The sequence below is a fragment of the Triturus cristatus genome, chromosome 10, assembly GCF_964204655.1.
Source record: "Triturus cristatus chromosome 10, aTriCri1.1, whole genome shotgun sequence".
NCBI lineage: Eukaryota > Metazoa > Chordata > Amphibia > Caudata > Salamandridae > Triturus > Triturus cristatus.
The window spans coordinates 122,571,184-122,587,696 of NC_140593.1; the positions used below are offsets into that span (position 1 = coordinate 122,571,184).

The window sequence follows — 16,513 nt, forward strand, 5'->3', positions numbered from 1 at the left end:
TAGCCCGCTGACCTACACTACCCCCAAAATGGTGGTCCAGCTCCGAACAATCACGGAGAGTACTGCTGACTTTTCCCCCCAAGCAACAGCCTCCAATACAACACATTATATCAGCAATGAGTGAATCAAATTTATAAATGATTAAAACAATTTCAATGCAGGTTTAAAATCCTTTTAAAAACGAGCAGTACAAATGTGCAAAAACACTGCGATTCCTCTCCTGGATAGTTAGAGGGGCCTTGGTAGGGTGGGCTTGGGGTCCTGTCTGTGTTGATCGAGGTGTGTGGGGCAACCCTCAGGTGATTGTGGCCCATTGGAGAGGGATCAGGGTGGACCTGAGATTGGTTTAGGGGAAGCACGTTTCTAGAGTGAGTAGGGGTGTCACTAATGTCCAACAATATTTTAAAGAAGGCAAATTTGTCATCAAAGATGCCCAGGTTGCGATTGGTGGTCTGAATTAGTATAGTCCCATTGTTGTAGATGGATATAGTAGCATTTGCTCTGAATGTGGGAGACGTCATAGTCCGGAGTCTAAGACCGTGAGGAACCTTTTTAGCCGAAGCTATTCTGATTAAAGAGTGGCAGGCCAATCTCCACTGAGCTCTTCTTTTAGTATAGAAAATCAGGTCGCTAGTAATAGCACCTTTTTTTGGGCAGAAGTAGGGGTCAGAGATAAGGGTTTCTGGGTTAGCTTTGAGTAGTGTTTCAAAGATTTAACCGCGTTTTTGTTGGGCTTGGTCGGTTGGTTGATTGTGTAGCTGTTAGAGCCAAACTTTTCTAATCTGGAGTCCATTCTGAAATGAGCTAGGAATGGCATGATGGAGAGCGATTAGGATGCGCGGAGTAGTTGAGAGGTCGGAGTGAACAAGAATCCAGTGTGTACACCTACCTGAGGAAGTGTCTTGCGGATGCACCATTGTTCAGGGGGCGGCCATGTTGGCTAATTCAAAATAGGATATCACACGTGGTCATGCATTCAAGATATCACGCTGTTGGAGCTCAGCGGGCGCCCAGCGGGTAGGTGAGGTCCCCTAGGAGATCAAATGGCCTGCCGTTGCATCTTTGGACCTAACCGATCATATGACCTGCGGATGTACCTTTGCTTAGGGAGCTGGCATTTTAGCAATTTTCACACCAAGTTCTCATGTTAGCAATTTTCGAATAAAGTTATCATAATTCAATATTTGAAATAACACGTGGTCATGCATTCATGATATCCCAATGTAGGAGCTCAGCGGGAAAGTGCAGTCTCCTAGGAGGTCATATGACCTGCGGTTGCACCTTTGGTCAGAAATGGTAATTTTAGCAGTTATCTCAAAGTAGTGGTCCAGACCATGATATGCTATTACATGTTCTGTGAGGCGAACCACAATTAAACAATAGGTTGGGGGTCGCTCCAAGATGGCTGCCATTGTGTGATAATCCTTGTGCTGGGAGGGGGGCCACAGTTTAACAGTAGGGAGCCGTTACAAGATGTCTGCCACTATGTTGGGAGCCGTTACAAGATGTCTGCCACTTTGTAGGCGTCTTCAATAGTCTTTTAGTTTGTGCTGGTTAGTCCTTTTTTACTTTTGTTTTTATTTATAAATTCAGCCATTATGAATGTTGCCGCGTTGGAGGAGGAGTGGCCTGTCAGAAACTGTTAGAGGTGTCTTTCCTCAGGCACTCTCTAAGGTCATGGTCTGTGCCATGCATATCTAGCAAGTTCTGTGCTGCATGCCCCCACCTACATTGTTTTCCTGATCATCTCCACCACCACCACCTGGTAATGTGGCGTGAATCACCAAAGTTATGGGCTGAGCAGCTGCATTTTGGTCCCTAGACCAACAGGGCATAGGTGGGGGTTAGCAATGCGAGGCACTGGTGGAAGGCGTAGGCGGATCCGGTGCTGCGCGGATGACGTGCTTGATGCGGTTCAGGGCCGGGACTCCCTTGAGGTATGGAGCAAGGCGGAGTTAAGCGCTGAGCTCAGCGCAGAGCTTACATTGGATCGGGTGTTGTATTTGATAGTGTTGGTGGCATCTGCACCCTCCCTTGATCAAGACCCAGAGTCGGAGTCAGAGCCCGCGAAGGGGGTGGAGAGCAGAGGAATGAGGACCCGGGAGGTCGACCGCTTTGACTAGGTAGTGGGAGATCTTGGCCATGGGACATCAGTGATATTGTGCAGCTCCCACGTACCTCCACAATGTGGCCCACCCCCGTGGTCTGGTGGTCTCCGGTGGCTTGGCAGGGGTCGTCACGTTTCCAGAGGTGAGGCGAGGTCCAAGTGGGGCCCCACCGTCTAGCCTGTAGGCCGACCGCGGAGGGTGCCGGGCGATGAGGGCGTCTCCGGACTCGATCCTCTTCCCGGGGCCAGCTGCCATTAGAGGCAGCAATCCAGGCTGGGCCGGCAATGGGTCTCAAAAAGCGAGAAGGTCCTCGCGAGGCTCCAGCAAGCTGATGAGGGCACCGCCGTTGTAAGGTGGATCACAGCAGTTCATCTGATTAGTAGCCCTCGGATCGATTGCGGAGGGCGTCGGGTGCGGCAAGTCCAGGGCCCAATCCTCTTCCAGAGGCCCGCTGCTGTGTAAGCCAGGCTGTGCAAGCCAGGCTGAGAAAGCGATAGGCATCCGGTGGTGAGGGGGTCCTCACAGGGTTCAACCCACTGATGAGGGCATCTGCTCTGTGAAGAGTCCTCTGGCAGGTCGGCTGAGTTCAGCACAACGATCGGGCCGTACCCTGCTTAGCCTCCGGTCCGATGGCAGGGCAACGGGCGTGGGACCAGTTTCCGTTGGCCAAGCGACTTCCTGGTCCCATTGTCGTTGGGGACGTCGAGTCTTGCTTGGCGGAGAGGGGAGCTGCCTCGGGGATCCCTGCTGAGACAGCCCGCCAGTGCAGGTCAGAGATCGCCATGGAGAGATCATGACGGGGGTCGTAGCTTGAATCCTTCGTGTTATGAGACTGGAGAATCGAGATTGAAGGTACGGAGCAATTTATTATTCTCCTATAGCTGATTGCTTGGTTCGTAAGGCTCAATGCGTAGGGTTTTGCAGGGATTTATGGCGATCCCTTACCTCAGGAGCCTTCTCCGTCAGCTATCTTGTTGTTGTTTGGGAAGTTTACTTTGTTGTTTCCTGATTTTTAATTTTTTTCCCACCTCACGGAAGTGGAAGAGCTAGTGCATATTGTGTAGCAATAGTACATACACCCAGTTCCTGAGGTAGTGCATGCGATAGCAGATCACCGACATTAGCATGTACTTGATGTTATGATGATTTGTATGGTGCTCATATCACCCAGGAGGGTATCCTGGCACCTAAGGGGGCGGAGAGAGGCTGCCCTGACTAAGGCCTATTGCAATAGCCATGTTTTCAGGTTTCTTGCAAAATTCTAAGATGGAGCTGGCGTCTCTGATGTGCATAAGGGACGGTTGTTTAAGGCTTTAAGAGTCCGGTCAAAAAAGACATAGGTTTGAGTCTTTTGGTGAAATGAAGTGGGGGCAGGGATTTGAAGGGGTTGTGGCAGTTTCCAGAGGAGTGGTGAAGTTGAGGCAGAATAACCTGAAAACTGTAGTAACATGTTCATAGCGTGTGTTGCTGTAGATAATGCTGCATAATCCTACCAACTAGTGTTGGTATCAGATGTTTTTCAGTTGTTTTTATCCAAAGAACTCTTTCGAGTCAAATTGTATATTGTGACTCCTCCTTAGACTGGCATTGCATATGGACACTGACTGTATACTAGATTGTTTTTTTCTGCTGTCGGGTTCAGACGCGCATGACCTGAGCTCCAGAATCGAGGTGCCTCTCAACTCTTTCTTCCACCATTCCCGGTCTTCTTTTCAACACTGATAGCAGATTAAGAGGTTATTCCATCACCGTCTAGTCATCAACTATCACTTAAAAACTACCAGGCTCGGGCCTCGACCCCCAGAGCTCCATCTCAATAACATCCCGCTTGGAGAATGCCGAATTGGTGATGGAACGAACTCCGTTCCAACATTCCTCCTTGAGAAGGGCGCTAGGACATCACAAGATGTACAAATGCTCCTCGAAGGAGGCCCCAGAAATGTTTGGGGAAGAGACCTCAGAGATCCACATCGAGGAAGCCCGAACCTGCAGCGTCTCACCACATCTGCTGTCGCCAGAGGCTGTCTTCTCTTCTGGCTCCAATGCAGAGGAGGAAGAGCAACACCTGTGCATGAGGCCACAGGACCGAACAGTCCGACAACACCGCAGGCTTGTGAGTATGTAAACATTGATAAATACAGAAAGAAAACCAAAGAACTTTGGTTACAAAGTTTCATCAGTTCAATAACCTCCAGTACCAAAAATATACATCCAGATTCTCTCCATTATTTTTCTTCCTGGCAATAAGGATTACCCCCAGGAAGACACAAAGGAAAGAAAACTTCACCCTTCATACACATCATCCAGAACACGTTGTGGACATTTGCGCACACTCCCCACACTCCACACACATCCGCCCACTAAAATTAGATCACTTTTCTTTGCTTCTTTTACTTGGATGGGTTTAGGAAATTTGCTCTCCCCCTTGCTGGCAAAACCCCTCCTAGTATTATGATATTCCTTGGACCTACGTTGTCTCTCAGCAACATCGCTCTCCACAGTGGTGCGCTCTACCCATACACATTCTTTGCTCCTTAGCCACCCTGGAACCTCCTTTAGCCAGGTTCTTTCCCTTTGAGAGTTCAAGTCACCAATGGGGAGTCACTCTAAGTCCAAATTAATTTCTTCACCTCATCACACCAAGGCTGACCATTTGCCAAAGAGATGGATGTTCTCCATAAACAGGTGATTGACTCTTTCCACTAAACCATTGGCTTGAGGTCTGAACAGAACCACTCTCATCAATTGTTACATGCACCTCCATCACCTTGGCCAAATGCTCTCTTGATAACTCACCCCCACCACACTTATCCATTTCCTTAATCTATAATTGAGCCGCCGCGTGTCGCAATTCAGCACTATTAGGCGTATTGTCACTCTCTTCGCTTTATAGCAAGGCTTTGTAAAATACACAGTTAAATAATCAGTGAACTCATGGTCAAAGGTGACTTTCAGAAACGCAAATCCACCTCAGAGTCCAGATAGCAGATGCTCCTTTAACATTGGTTGGAGTACAGGGCACCATGAGTTTCCACTGTAGATTGCTTCGTAGAAAGAATTAAATAAATGGGGAGAGGATGTAGCCTTATGGCTAGAGCGGTCGACCTCGAAGCTGGGGAACCTGGCTCGAGTCTCGGCAACGACGCTAAAACATCTTGTGATTCTGGGCAAATCACTTAATCTCCCTGTGCCTAACAAAAAATGAATGTGTTCTTCTGTAACGAAACTGGTGTTTGTGTAAAGCGCTCTGATACCCGATTTCTCGGGTCTAGTTCGCGCTATATAAAATTCAAAAAGAAAATCCTTACAATTCCTTGTCCGGGGGTGGCACGTCACGTATGTCCCCTCCACAGACCTCGGGTTCAACTCGTCGCCAATTATGTAGAGGTTCTCATAGACATATGTAGAGTAAAAGTAAGTTTATTCTTTATCAAGTACCTCCAGCTTACTTCTCCAGTTTCCAATCTTCAACTCCCTTGCCTTCAAGAGAACACATTCCATTCCCCAGTTCCAAGTTCTATACCATCTGGAGGATTCAAGCAACTCCACATAAACCTCTAGGACATCATCCCTCTGCTGTATTGATTAAGACTAAGAAGGTTATTATTTTATTACAGGAAGTTCCTGGTGTGTTACCATAGCAAAAAAGCTAGGTAAACACTAAAATGAAATATTTTTGGAGGTTAGTAAACGGGCTCTATATCCTGAGGAATGCCAATGACCTCTAGTGAGCTATAGAATTTGCCAGAAACATGTCGATACAATCAGAGAGGGTGACAGGGACGATAATTCCCTAAGTACACCCGCAACATATATTTTTAACCCCATCAGGAAGGACCCAGGAATAAAGTAAGAGAGAAGGTACCCTCCTAGATAATTTTAGTCGGATTACTGCCTCGGCATAAATAGATCCCTAGAATGTCCTCCCCCCCCCCCCCCCCCCCCCCAAAAGAAAATTGCGCTCCACCCTGTATGTTGATGAAGCATGCCACTGACTAGTGGGTGAAGGCAGTATTAACAAACCCTAAGGGTTTCCCTAACGCAGATTGTGAAAAATTTTAAACCATAGGGACATTCCATTTGTTACGTGTGTTTAGATGTACGACTTAGGGAGGATTGGGGAAAGCTTTATTTTCTCGTCCCTTTCTTCTAAGAGTGTGATGGAAGTGAACAACGACCTAGCAGACCTGCTCAACAAGCCACGAATGGGAACTCAGTCCTGTAGTTCTCACAATTAATGCCTTCGCTGGGGAACTCCTCTCATAGACAATTTCACCACTCCTGAAAAAATGCCCAAACTTCCCATCCAGGCACCCACAGTCCATTAACAATGCACTGTGAATGAACTGGTTAGGGATATTTGCCTATGCTTTTCTGTCTCTCTCGCTCCTTCCACTGGTGATGTGCAAGGTACAGAAAATATCTCATGTACTCATCCATGTATTCCCCACTTGGGCCAGCAGCCCTGGTACTCTGCTCTACTTCACTTGTTAATGAGCCCCCACAAGAAACTTACCAACAGGTTGTATTTTCTCTTCAGAAACCAAAGACGAATCAGATATCTGGACCCCAAGCAGCTCAACCTACTGATTTGGCACCTGAGGTCCTAGAGTATGGGTACCTATGCCTTCCAAAGGAGCGTATGGGCATCCTAAAGGAAACCCACAGGCTGACAAAACAAGCATATTATGCTACCAAATAGAAAGGTTTGTTAGTGACAGTATCTTGAAACACCTAGATCTCCTAAAACCTGCTTTCCAAGATTTTGTTTGCTACCTCCTTCATCTGCAACATTTTGGGTTTGCATACACCGCCATTAAACTTTACTTAGCATCCATTGCATATTATGTGTTGAATAGAGAACACTTTTCCTCTTTCTGCTTACCAGTGATTAAAGCTTTTATGGAAGGTTTTAAGCTATTTCCCCCCCCCCCCCGGGTCCCAGGGCGCACTCACTCAAAGTGCATCAGAAATCTGTCAAAAAATGGGGGGTTACCGCAACAGAAACCTACTTTCCTACAAAGGGTGAAGAAGTTTCTTCCTATGCTTCCTACTATGCTAATGTGTAGCAAGGCACATTTTTAAATATCTACAATGGTGCTATCTGTGGCACTTGAGGCAAAGGTCAGGTAAAGGTCTACATCACAGTAACTAGTCTACAAATGCGACCATATTTATAGGAAAGTGCCCATTTTTGTCATGGTCACCCCTACTTTTTGCTCTCCAATACAGATGTTTTCGACTGGAAGTGCACTGGAATCCTACTAACCAGGCCCCCATACCAGTGCTCTTTCCCTAAAACAAGGTGAAAGATACAATTGGCATACACTGTGGCACCCCTGTTCGTCCGTAGTAAATGGTACCCTTGGGTACCACAGAGGGTCCCTAAGGGATGCTCCATGTCTTATGCCACCCTAAGGGGTCCCCATACAAATTGCATACAGACTGCCCTTGCAGGCTACGTGACATGGTGCAAACCATGGTGAAAACACGACATGGCACACACCCCCTTTGTGTGCCGTGCTCAAGTCGCTGCATAGGATATATGTAAATCACTCCTAAAACAGGCTTTACAGCCCTAAGGCAGGGTGCTTTATATACTATGTGAGGACATATCTGCATGAGCAAATATGGTCCTGTGATGTCTAGTTCAAATACAAGATATTGCAAGTAAACAGGGAAGCCATCTAAAGGTATGTGCTGGGCACTGGTCAAAACGAGTTACCCAGCTACATAATGGCTTACAGAAATCTATGGTGTTTGGTATCAAACTCGTATTCAAATTAGATCTGAGCAGGGAAACCCTTTACTGATCCAGAGGGTAGAAAGGTCCTTTCTCAATTGAAAGGGGTTCGGGCAATACGTCCTTCCAAGAATATTATGCATCAAACTTCTATTCCACCTCGTGTGTCGGGTATGATCAATTCTCGAAAGAGAGAGAGCGGGAAAAGGAGGTGTATAATCTCCACCGTGGCTCCCCGCTTTTCAGTGCGGAGAAGGAAAAAATTCCTTTTCTTTAAATAACTCTCACACACTCTAGAAGTGTCATGCTTCATTATCTGGTTCACCCTGACTCCTAAAGGTCAGGGTGGGCTCTACCGTTTTCCAGGGAGTTCTTACAAAGAAAAGACCAGGGGGCTTAACTAGAAATATAAAATTATTCCGCTTCTCCAAGGAATCCCTGAACAGAGCGGAGCCACGGTGGAGACCATACACCCACCCTTTTCTCTTTCTCTCTTTCTAGAATTGATCACCACCCTTCACACTAAGTGAGATACTTATGAGTTTGATGCGTTTGGTATCAAACCCTTGGTTCTATAAATCTATACTGATTCCAGTATAAGATTAATTATACCATGCACCCATAGGGCGCCTTAGAGATGCCCCCTGAAACGTAGCAGCCTCTCTAGTGTGCTGGCTGACTGTTGTAGTCCAGCCTGGCCTCGCAGACAGGTTTCTTACCCACTGCACGTGAGAATGCACTCTCTCTGAGACCAGAAACAATGTCTGCTCTGGAGGAAGGTGTTAACACCTCCTCCAGCTTGATGGCTAGTGATTTAGCATATCAGGGCCAGGGGCTTCCAAATCCCTGCCACCTTTGATATGCGACCCATGCTTCCCTCAGACCTGGGGAATGCCACCCCCTGCCCTGGGGACCCATTGGCACCAGGATAGGCGGGTAATTAGATATGCAGAGAGGCGTGGTGCACTACCAGGCCAGTCACACCCCTAAGGTGGGCAGCGTGATGTGACCCATGAAAGAAGGATTCCGCCATCTTGTGTTTGTTGGAATTAGGAACTCTGGCATAGGGTAATGCCCGCTCCTCACAAGAAAGAGGTGTAGTGTCCCCAAGGGTAATTAGCCTATTGGTTACTACCTTTCTCTCCCTTTAGCGCCCCTAAATCTAGTATTTAGGGGAGCACTTGGCACCAGGAAATGTGAATTGACTGACACAAGAAGGAGGACACCGAAGAGCCGCAAGAAGCAAGGACTGAGAAGCAGCAACTAACTTGGTGCCAACCTTGTCGGTCGGCCTGTTGTCCCTGACAGTTGCAACAAAGACAACTCGTGCTGCAGCTGTTTAGCCTCCAAAAGCCTGGGAGGGCTGTCAGCCCTTCGCAAAACAGCCAGCATCTCCCATGGAGTAGCTGTGCTACTTTCCTGCAGGCACTGAAACGGTAAACTGGAGCTGGCGAACTGTTGACCCCTGGCCTCTTCAACGCAGCGGCCACCCAGTAGGAGGTGTTCCGTGCTCCCAGAGGTCAGCCCCGTCTCCCTAGCGAGTCAAGAGATGCTAGAACTCTCCAGAACCAATACCCAGGGTACCGGACCCCTTGCAGCAGCCAAGACTTGATGATGGTCCAATCCAGACACTGACCCTACAGAGACCAACAAGCCAACGAGGGACGTCAGCACTGCAGATGTCATCCAGAGTTACCCAGCTGTCCTGATGTGGCCACATCTCCAGGTCGTCACCTGAAGCAAGAGTCTCTGACCTTGAACACCTCTGCACCCGTGACCCACAGCCCAAGTCCAAGTAAATCAATGCAATAGCATCCGAGACCCCCAAGGCATGAGCTCACCTTTGGGTATTGGCGGACCGGTCCTCGATTCCTTGCCTGCAGCCTCTTTCTGCAGGCTCACCGAAACCGAGTACCTCTGACCGCCGCAAATCAAATGAAAGACCACTGTACACGAGCCCCACAGCCTGAATCCAGATCAACTAACTATGCATCCTGACTTCAGAGACCATAAAGGCCTGAGTCCCCCTTTGTGTTCAAACTGACTGGTCCCCAGTCTCCGCTGTCTGCTTCTTTTTGCAGGAACCATTTCCAATTGACTTCAGCTGGCCGCCCGACATCAAAAAGCACCTGTGCACCCGGACCCCCACAGAGCCAACCGAGGTGACCTGTTGGTGTTGTCTTAGACCTTGGCCCCTACTCACCTTAAGTCCTGGAGAACAGTCCTACAAGTCGTTGACAAGTGGTCCTGTGCAGTACATGTTTCCCCCATAGATTAACATTAACGCAAATACAGTATTGTCTATTTAAATGCTGAAAACCTATCTTGAAAAGTACTTACCTGATCACGAAGAGCTTTGTGCCTCAAATGATATAGAAATCCGTTTTATTTTTTATAAATTAGTGTCGGATTTCTTTACTGTGTGTCCCATTTATTGACTGTTTGTGTACAACAAATGCTCAACACTCCCCTTTGATTAGCCTAAGCTGCTCGACCACACTACCACAAAATAGAGCACTTGAGATTTTTTGAAGAAAGCCCTATAAACCTATACGGGTTGCCTGGACTGTACACAGTGTACTTCGTATTAGTGCAGCATATAGAGAGCCAGCTTCCTACAATATTTAGCCACACGAAAATCTCACTAAGCTAAGTAAAGCATCCACAATTTGATGAAGATAGCAATAAATAAGATGCAGCATGGAAGAAAATGTAATGTGATGCAGCTGTTTCTTGATGCACCGCCAATTACAAGGCACTGTTGTGCAGGATCTGATACCAACAGTGGGTTTTTCTTTGTGCCTCCTCCTCACCATGATTAGACCCATACTACTTGGAATCAAAGTCTGTCTCATCATTGATGCCTTGGGATGATCCATGCTGGGGTCTCATCTGTGCCTGTTGTGGCATACACAGCAATGTTTCTTTCTTATTTCAAGAGCATTTGGTTTTGATGTCGACATCAAGTGCATACCTTTGTCAATCCCTCTATTTAAATTTTCTTTGGCAATTGGGACAGAGCCTAAACATAGTTCTTTCCGTAACTGGAAATATTCTAAAGTTGAGAATTGTAACTATTAAAAAGTAATTCTCCAACCTTGACCTCATATATCCAAAGATTACAAAGAAAACCTGTTGTTTGACATCCATGTATTGACAAAATGTCTCAATTGATGCCAGGGTCAGTGTCAATTTCTGCAGAAACTCCTCCCTCTGTGACCACATTTTATGCAGTTCCCTCTGCTTGCTTCCAAATCTATGAGTAGAAAAAATGATCTAAAGACAGTTTTCATGTACTTGGGTATTTGGGAATTGCACTCCACATCACTTGGAGCTTTACCTTTTCTCTCTGTGATCAACACCTGAAAGTTAAACTTCTTTAAAGGAAATTTCCAGACCCAACCACTAGATATGAATCTAGAAGACTTGGAAGGTGCAAAATGAGACAATTCACGAACCCCAGTAATATAAAAAAATAAAACATTGGGATAAAATCTGAAGGTTGTCTATTGTTGCAGGTAAGTAGCTAGTTCCTTATTGATGATTAACATTCATGTATGAATGCTTTGTAAAAACTGCACTAGCATAGTTCTATATCTTGGCAGTTAATTTTGTATTTTTTTCTAATGTATCCCAATGCATTTAGAGTACCTGCAAATTGAAGAGAACTTCAATATGTTAATGCAACAACTGTTGTCTTGTTTTCACAGGCTCCTCCTTCTCTGTTTCTTAAGAGTAACTTTGAATATTTAAGAGGCAATTATCGGAAAGCAGTGAAGCTTCTCAATGGCTCAAATATTGCAGAACATCCAGGTTACATGAAAACAGGTGAAGTTAAAATATTCTGTCATCCTGATACTGCCTTGGGTGCATTTATGGCATAGTGTTCCATTTGGGAATTATCGTTGGAAACTCTTGAGTATTGAAAACTGCATATCCCTTTGAACAATTGCCCTTTTGCCTCTGGAGTCCCTTTGTAACTAACTCCTCTCATTCTAACTTTAGGAGGAATTTCTTTAGTATAGTTGCTAATCCTTGTTTTGATGATTCTATTACTCTGTAAGTTGTGTCAGAGATGTTAGAGATGATGCCTATCTTGCCTACGTTCTGATTGCGGTGACACAGGGGTCTTTACAGGGAAGCAATGTAGATTTTTATAAAAATCAGATTAAGGACCTGATTTAGAATTTGATGGATGGGTTATTCTTTGACAAATGTAAAATAAAACTGCATTATATCCTATAACACTTGTAATAAGGTGGACGGGATATCCATCACTTTGCAATGGAATAACCTGTCCCCAACCTCTTAATCAGGCCCTAAATCTCCACTTATATCCATTTCTTTTTCGTTATGGTTACTCATAGATGATAATAGATCATTCTTTCAGGAATCTTTAGGAAGTGGGCAGTAATCAACAGTGATCTTCATTACACAGATGCTGCGAGTTGTTGTGGAAGTTGTCTTAACCATTTTGGTAATGGTGATTCTTGGTAGACTGTCATGTAGTGCTAAACCATTCATTCTGTTTCTTTGTCAAATTGTAATACTTTCAGGTGAATGCTTACGATGTATGTTTTGGAACAATCTGGGCTGCATCCATTTTGCCATGGGGAAGCATAATTTGGGAATTTTCTACTTTAAAAAGGCCTTGCTGGAAAATGACACTGCCTGTGCACAACTGGCAGCGATGACAACAGATCCAGGTATGTCTATACATTGAAAATGCATGTTAATTTTCCAAAATTATGTTAAAGCATTGCATTTTTACCTTCAGATGTTTTGGGCACTTAATTTTTCCTAGTTTGGAAATATAATGTTAGTAGCTTGTCATACGCTCATTATAGAGGCAGTCACCTCTAACTGCAGCTGTCAGGGTATGACCTTGAGAGGGCAGAAGGGTAATGTTGCATGAGAACTCAAGGGGTCACAACGAAAGAGAAGCCCCCATCCTAAAAGCACATTCTTTGCATAGATCTGAAGGTTAAAATTGCTAAGGAGGAGGGAGAGTTTAGTGACCTTGGAGTGATGTACTCGTTTGCCTACACAGTAGGCATTTCTTGGATCAGAGGGGCTATGAGCTTAATTTGAGACTGGGGAGGGGGGGCTGCTCTTGGGCGATAGAGCACAGGTCTATTTAGCTTACGTCTCAGTCATTTGGCAAGACACACTGTCAGAAGTCTGTAGCCTAGTACACAGGCTTTTGTGCCACCTGCGCTGTGCCTTAGGTGAGTTCCAGCAACATCTTGCTGTTGTCTCCTTTTGAGAACATTGACAGAAGTACATGGACGCCTAGAGTCTTTTTTTTTTTTTTTTTTGAAACCGTTTATTGCAATCTCAAGTATATACAAGTATGGGCCTACAACCTTCCGGCCGGCCGCTAGAGTGACAGGAGCACCTGACAAACTTACAAAAGGGCACTTGGCGTTGCAGAGAAGTAAATCAGGAGGCATCAACGACGTGGGCCACATGACTCTAAGCCCACAATACGGTTTCATTTTATACACACACAACAACATAGAAAAACCACACCCGCAAGGCAACCCGCAATCGAAGGTAACCACACGTGCTCCTCAAATGAGGGACCCCGACCATCCACAGGAATCTGAAGAGGGGGAAGGGAAACAAGTCCAGGACTGGGGGAACTCTGTGCCCGGGGCTGGGGGAGGGGGTCAACTAGGGGGACGGAGCCGGTGAGGCAGCAGGCAGCAGTGGTGGCTCGCAGATACCCCCGCGGTAGGCGTTCCAGGGGCCCCATATTTTCACCCACGCCCCAGGCTTGCCCCTCGCCACATACACCACCTTTTCTCGGAACATGCACCAATCCATATGTTCTTTCCAGGCCGACACCGCCGGGGGCCGCTGGGATCCCCACAGTTGAGCGATGTCACGCTTAGCTATCATATATCCCAGAGTCACCCATCGCGTCTGCGGAACCGAGTAATCAGTTGGTTCCCACACATTCAGCAAGCATCTCCTCGCTTCAGGCAACAGTGCGACATGCGTAACCAGACGCAGGACCTCATGCACACCACGCCAGAATCGCTCCACCTTCGGGCATTCCCACAAAATATGCAAAAAAGTCGCCAAAGCACCACACCCACGCTTACACAACCCATCCTCCGCATAACCCATACGCAGAAGCCTTGGCCCCGTCATGTAAACCCGGTGGAGTATCTTAAGCTGGACGAAGTGAAGGCGAGCCGGTATGGCCACCTCCTTCGGAGAGGCCACCGCGGAAATCCAGTCTTCGTCGTCCAACTCCAGCCCGTCGGCAACCCAAGCCTCACGGAGGCCGGTCAGCAGGCCCGAGCGGTCATTAATCAATTTTTTGTAAATGAGGGAGATCGTGCTATCCGGAACGTGGCCATCCAGCACTCTATCCTCCAGGGGGGAAGACTCCGGGATGGAGGCGACGTCTGGGAAGACGGAGCCCAGCGCATGACGGACCTGCAAGTACCGAAAGTATTCACTGCCCTGCAGCTGAAACTCCGTCTGCAGCGTCTCGAATGTTTTAAATCCCCCTCTCGTCCAGAGGTCCCCCACTTTACTGATGCCAATCGTGTCCCACTTCTCGAAGCCCTTCGAGGTCCACAGGGAGCCCAACCGCTGAGGCGCATACAACGGCGACGCCCGGGTCAAACGGTCCTTCCACCCCATAGCTGCATTGGCCGCGTGCCACACCCGCACCATGACACACGTGGGCCCCGTCAAGCGGGGATCCGGCGCGCCAGAGTAGAGTGCTCGATTGTAGTCGCCACCGGGCAGGAGCATCTTGTCCATTTCAAATGCCGGGTTCAAGGCGGGCCCATAGAGGCCATGATTAATTGCAGCTAGCTGGGAGGCCCAGTAATACCGCTTAATGTCCGGGAGGGCAATCCCCCCGTCATACCACGGGAGCGTCAACTTCGCCAGGGCTATACGCGGCCTCCCGTCCCAGAACAGGCGGCGCTGTAGACTCTCCACCTCACGGAAGTATCGCGCCGGGACTAGGTCCATAGTGTTCTGGAGAGCGTACAGGAAGCGCGGCAACGACATCATCTTAAACAATGCCGCCCGGCCGAGCGGCGAAAGCGGCAGGCGCCGCCAGCGCGCGACGTCCTCCTTCAAGCGCTGGAGGGGGGGAAGCAAGTTTCGCTCGTAGCGGGCCTCCGGGTCCAGCGTGATATAGACACCCAGGTACCGAAACCCCTGCGAGGCAATCTGGATCGGACATCCCCGCGGGAGGACGGGAGCCTCCCCGGAAAGCACATAGACACATGATTTAGCCCAGTTGATGACAAGGCCTGAGTTACGGCCAAAGGAGCGCAGGACATCAACCAGGACAATCAGTGATTTGCGCGGGGAGGCTAGGTACAAAAGGATATCGTCAGCGTAGAGGGACACGCGGTCCTCATACTCGGGGGTCCAACGGAGACCACGGATGGAAGGGTGCCACCGCAGCCACTCCGCCAGGGGTTCCAAGGCCAATGCAAACAGGAGCGGCGACAAGGGGCAACCCTGTCGCGTGCCCCGTCCCAGCGCGAACGGGGCCGAGACTCGCCCATTCACTACCACCTGCGCTAACGGGCCCGAGTACAACAATTTGACCCAGCTGATGAATCCCGGTCCAAATCCAAATTTCGCCAGCATCGCCCAAATGTATGGCCATTCGAGCGTGTCAAACGCCATGGTGGCGTCTAAGGACGCCAAGATGGCCGGCTCCCGCACAAACGGAACACGCGCGAGCACCCCGTGCAAGCGCCGCAGATTGAGGGCCGTGTTGCGATGGGGGATAAAGCCAGACTGGTCTTGGTGGACCAAATCGCCCACCACGCCGACCAGCCGGTTGGCAAGCACCTTGGCAAGGATTTTGGGCTCCGCATTCAAGAGCGAGATAGGCCGATAGGAGGTAACCCGGTCTCGGGGTTTCCCCTCCTTGTGGATCACCACGATTGTAGCCAGACGTTGGTCCGGCGGGAGGGAGCCCCGCGAGTGGGCCGCCAGGAACATCGCGCGGAGGTGGGGTGCCAGTACGTCCGGTCGCAGCTTATACAACTCGATAGGGATGCCGTTCGGGCCCATGGCCTTGCCAGATGCGACCGAGCGTATAGCGAGGGCAATTTCGTCCGAGGTAGGAGCAGCATCCAACGACTCCCTGTCCTCCACCGAAAGGGAGGGCAGCGCGATATCTCGAAGCAGGGCATGAGAATCCGCCTCCGAGCAGGGAGAGACCGGGGAATACACCTCGCGGAAATAATCCGCGAAGCAAGAGACAATGTCTTCTGGCTCGGTGACACGTACACCATCCATCCCCTCAATCAGCGGAACCACACGACTCGCTCTCTCCTTTTTATCCAACCACGCAATCAATTTACCAGCCTTAACACCCACATCATACAGTCGCCCCTGTTGCTCTCTACTGAGGCCCCTGGCTGCCTCCGTGACGAGGGCCCTATAGGCCGCTTGCTTAAGGTGTAGAACATGCAGTGCAGCATCCGTCACCCCACTCCCCAAATCACCCTCTAGTTCAGTAATTTCGGCCTCCACTCGGGTCACCTCCTCCTGCTCGCGCCTCCGGGCATGGGATATGAAGGAGAGGGCCTCCCCCCTAATAACTGTCTTGAAGGCCTCCCAAAGGGAGATAGCCGAAGGGACAGACCCCACATTCTCCTCGAAATAC

The 16,513-nt window shown here is 48.5% G+C and overlaps 1 protein-coding gene across 4 annotated transcripts in view; it reads left to right on the forward strand.

Moving 5' to 3' along the window:
* The window catches only part of CNOT10 (CCR4-NOT transcription complex subunit 10), a 418,130-nt gene that overhangs the window by 170,980 nt on the left and 230,637 nt on the right, over positions 1–16,513 (forward strand). For all 4 annotated transcript variants that reach the window (XM_085630585.1, XM_085630583.1, XM_085630584.1 and 1 more), the window contains 2 exons: positions 11,562–11,679; positions 12,408–12,557. In XM_085630585.1, coding sequence (XP_085486711.1) covers positions 11,562–11,679; positions 12,408–12,557 — 268 coding nt within the window. The remainder of the gene's footprint in view (positions 1–11,561; positions 11,680–12,407; positions 12,558–16,513) is intronic.